The 4576-nt window shown below is 42.0% G+C and overlaps 1 protein-coding gene across 1 annotated transcript; it reads left to right on the top strand.

Moving 5' to 3' along the window:
* Positions 1-2431: 2431 nt before the first annotated feature.
* Positions 2432-2711, top strand: PHALS_02954 (uncharacterized protein; the record flags this gene model as incomplete). Its single annotated transcript, XM_024717424.1, has 2 exons — positions 2432-2483; positions 2557-2711. The coding sequence occupies 2 exons, from the start codon at positions 2432-2434 to the stop codon at positions 2709-2711; spliced, it is 207 nt and encodes a 68-aa protein (XP_024582924.1).
* Positions 2712-4576: the final 1865 nt, after the last annotated feature.

Genomic DNA, 4576 nt, shown 5'->3' with positions numbered 1-4576 from the left:
TTCAAACTTGGCCATGATAATCTCATCGGTGATTTCCACAAGTTTATTACAAGCTTCACGTGAAAGATTAAGCTGTCCAAAAGGATTGATGAGAAAACGTTGGTCGTTCATATTCAATACTTTTCAAATTGACAAGTGATGGAATAAACGACGAGCGATGCCAAGTGCTAAAACCAGCGATGAGTGAAAATTCATGATTTGTCAGCAAAGCTTTATCGCATATTCTCGATAACCTAAAAATGTGTCAGTGCTCTTAAGGTGTACATCTAGTAGTAATTGACACTAGGACGTTTCTTTGAATTTCAATAGATACATCCATCAAAATATTGCGGCCGAAATGTATCCAATAAATAGTGGTACCCCTAACTGTTAGTACCCGTGCGTAGAAAACATGCCAAACCTCGACGATACAAACGCTCATAAAGTCTCTTAAGGACTTACAGTACCATAGAGGAGAAAAAAAACGCATCGTTTTTGGTCTCACTCATCGAAAGATGACGTGTTCACTCTTCCTTTGTCCCTGTCGATTCCAGATACTTCTAATACCATACTCTATAAAGAGAAACTGCTCAATAACTCGGTACATTCAAGCAATGGATCCTCGTTTCGCGAGCTAACGTTCGAAGCAAGAGAAGATCCAAGTATATTTGATTGTACACATATTGTTGACGAGCAGCATCCAGAGTGATCGTAAACGTGTGTGTGCTACAAAGGGTAACCTGCTGACCTGACAGACAGACATCACGGTACGTTTCTTGCAAGACAACAAATTGTTAGAATAGATCCTTTGAAATTTATTATTGTGTAGCTTTAAAAATATTATATCGGAAAAGCTGTATCAAGTGCAAGTGATGCGTTATCGAATTGGATAGTTTTGGTGATAACTTGGATAAATGCGACAGGTTATCCATGCAGGTCCTTGAACGAATATTAAGCGTAACGTTAGGTTACAATCAAAATGTATGTAATGACACGTACTGTACTTTGGTAGATGCACACCATGCAAATCACACTTTTTTGCAACTTTCAACAAAACGTTTTTTACATTTTTGTGTAAGTGGAACGCGTGGACTCTCAGCCTCATGTTAGGCAACAAGTTTTTTCAAACACAGAAAACATGGATAGCAAGAATTTCTTGAAGTGATACTGATTTTAAATATCAATCACTTTTAAAATCAAAGAGCACACTGGTTATTAAGTAACTTTCGCTCTTCGCTCCCGATCGAAGTGCGTAAATCCAGCTACTGTGCGTTGTATACGCGGGCCTTTAGATTCAAAGCTCCCACTGTACATGATACATGGCAACCTGATACCACTTGGAAGCACTTGTATTAATTCGACGACCGAGTCATGTAATGACGTGATTATAGATCAAGAGCTTGTTCGCGTGCCTGTCATCTGAGTTGTCGCGTGGTGAAAGCATGCTAGGCATACAATGACCAGAAGCCGTGATCAAAGGCGACGATTGGGCTAGTTTGGACCCTCCAGAGAAGCATCAACCGGTCATCAGTGGGAACACACCCAACTGCCAATATGATCAATGTCCAGCATTAAAAGGAAGAAAGGAAAATGTCTATCCCACTATATGAGGAGAGATTAGATGGCCAGAGATCTCGTCAAGTTCTTAAGAGAGCTCAATGCGTCGCGCGAGGTAGAATACTGTGCGCAAGATTGAGCAGTACATCCGTAGCAAAGAATTTACTGCAGCTGGGCTGCCGTAGCTTTTTGCTTAGAGGAAGCTAAGCAAAGGGCACCGACCTTGCGCCCTGTCCAAGAACCAGTACAAGTGTAGCAAATCGCAATCCGCTACCTCCAAGTATTAAAGCCTTAATTAAGGCAAACGAACACTTCTGTTCAATATTTAACTGTTCTAGATGCGGCAGAGCCGCCAATATATGAAACCCTACGTTTTTCGAATTTATATAGTAATACCTAATTGATATAGCCAAACCTGATTAATCTACAAACATACATCACTACTGGCAATCCTGACACGTGGTGGCTTCTTGTTACGGTGTTGCCGCACCATTGTGTGATTACACTAACGTAATACAAACATATGTACGGTCGCACAAGATTGTGCGACCCGCCCTTTCATACAAGGGTACGTATAACCCTGTTGCATTTACTCATGTACACCGCCTTATTGGAGTGCTACAAGTTATTGCTCACCCGTCAAGGGAGGCAAGAATCCAAGAGCAACGTATCGAGATAGCAATAATAATCGCAGCGACAACTGTGGACCCTCTGCCAGAAATGGTTACGACTACCATCTACATAGAGGGGCTTTGAACGGGGGCGGTTCGCACTGACATCGTTTGCGTCCATTCCGTCTCTTTCGGGTATATGGAAGAAATTGCATCAAATGTATAGTAAAGCTTCTTTGACGTGTGGTACGGGAGGTGGAAGCTAAGCGAGCGCATCAGAAACAATGGACTTTAGCTTTTTTGTTGAGAAGCTCCAATTAGAGATTGTCTGCTATGGTGCTCGCAGATGTTTTTTCTGTAAGAGCATAGGTTATCTAATCCCTGCGTGCTCGCTTATATTGTCTTATAGGAACAAAAACGCAAGCTTCCACGCGGAATATGCAACAAAACATTCAATTTTCGGGCAGCACAAGGCGGCCTACTGGTAATGAACGGAATTTTTGTGTATTGCGAAGGACGGTGTCATTGGCATACAGCTCTAAATTCGCAACTCTCTGGTGCTAATAGCCTGGTTCGTTGGCTGTCAATATCAACACGTTGGGCTCTATGAAGACTGGTGATTTACCAAACATTGCGTTGTATGCACAACGTAAGACTGTCGGAAACAGTTAACAGTACGCAAGAGCTTCAAAGATACCAAAGACGCATGATATGCCTACGTTCTTAGACAGGAACAGTAGTGAAAATGTCGAAGTTTGTGTAGAGCGTTTCTGTGAAAGTCGAAGACTTTGACAGCAGGAGGGTTGTGTTATTTTGTACTTGAATTTGAGATTCGTTTTGCATAGCTTGGATACCAGACACCACGAACCTTAGACTGACTAAATTACAAATCAAGACATGCCGCCTTCTCTCCCAGTGGAACTTTGGTGAGTCATGATACCACCTCTGCTGAAAGCAGAAAAATGCATTTCGCGGGGGTGCGAAGCTACCAATGCTTTGTTGCACGACATGGAATCTATCCAACTTTACTATTAAAGGCTTGCTTGGGAAAGTGATGAGCTGCAGTCGTAGGATAAGACACAGAAGAGCGATTGTATATCGCGGTAGTGAACAGTCGTTTCTTGTTGCCTTTAGATTTTATCTCTTGTAGAAGATTGATTAGTACCTATGCGCTGGTGTCTCCTGAACCAGAGTCTGTGGAGTATGATACTCAGTCACTGATGTTCAGGATGATGATTTGTTGTTGGCACAACATCAGTGGACTTACTACCGTGTGACGCGGCAACCTTTAAGAGCAGTGAGGCCTTACGGGTTTTTGGGGTGAAAGATAACGCATTCTCGAGCGAAGTGAACGAGATTGTCCAAGAGGCCGTCAATATTGATATATTTTGGTCAACAGTGGCTATTATCAAGATTGAAGACTTACTTGAAGGGTATGTTTGCAATGAGATGGAAAATGGTCATGTCACCAATGATGATAGCGGAGTAGGAGCTTAATTCATTATTCGTCGTGAATATGTCCGTCAGTGAAGCCCCTCGCGGAGCCATGAGTGCGAATAGTATGGAAGCTTACTTTGGTAATTTTACGTTTTTGTTAATTCTTTGCTGAAAGAGAATCATTTCAAGGACCTGTTTCAAGCAGAGCACACAGTAGGTTTGGACCGGAAATCAGTTTCCCTTTCGACGCAGCCTATGCGAAAATGATATATTCACGGCAAAAGGATGATTTGTGTATTTTTGCTTAGCTAAATATAGCCACAATTTAGCGCAAACTAGAATCCTGACATAAATATGCTGCAAATCAGCTTGATCGATTGTACTTTGTTCAGCATCCTTAACCTAGTTTATGCTTTATATCAACTGCTCGTGAAAGACAGCTGTGGTTCTCTCACTACGGAGACTACTTTGATCGGAATGTTTAGGTCCTTAGCCTGTCTTGCGAATCAGTGACGCTCAATCAGCTGGAGCTGCAGCCGGTCAGACCGCATTGTGTCCTTGCGAAAAGGTAATTTGGTGATATGTTCTTCTATACTCATATATAGCACGGAGGGTCGAACCATATGGACAGGTGTCTTCGGTGCTGACAAAGTTTCTTTTACGGGTTAGGCAAATGTATATAGGGCAATGCTTTTGTCTTAAGGGGGATTTGACGACCTAGCCAGCGATTCGCACAATAATAATGCAGCTTGTGGCGACATGGAGCAATCCCAGTCAATCTCCTTAAAAACGATGTAAATCGGCATTGTGGTGCAGCAAAAATCGATATTCAGTTCAGGGAAAGACAGCATCATACTTATTTTTAAATATGTTTTTTGAATTCAGGTCGGCTATTAGTTATTTTTTATGACGTATAACCCGGTGCCATAGGCTGAGCGTCTTTTTAGAAAGTTTTTATGAACATGAAAGCGGAATCGTATTTGTATCGCTCC

This window comes from Plasmopara halstedii, assembly GCF_900000015.1.
Source record: "Plasmopara halstedii genome assembly, contig: Scaffold_2061, whole genome shotgun sequence".
NCBI classification, from domain to species: domain Eukaryota; phylum Oomycota; class Peronosporomycetes; order Peronosporales; family Peronosporaceae; genus Plasmopara; species Plasmopara halstedii.
Note: the sequence above shows the minus strand (reverse complement) of the source record. Positions and strands in the feature narration are given on the sequence as shown.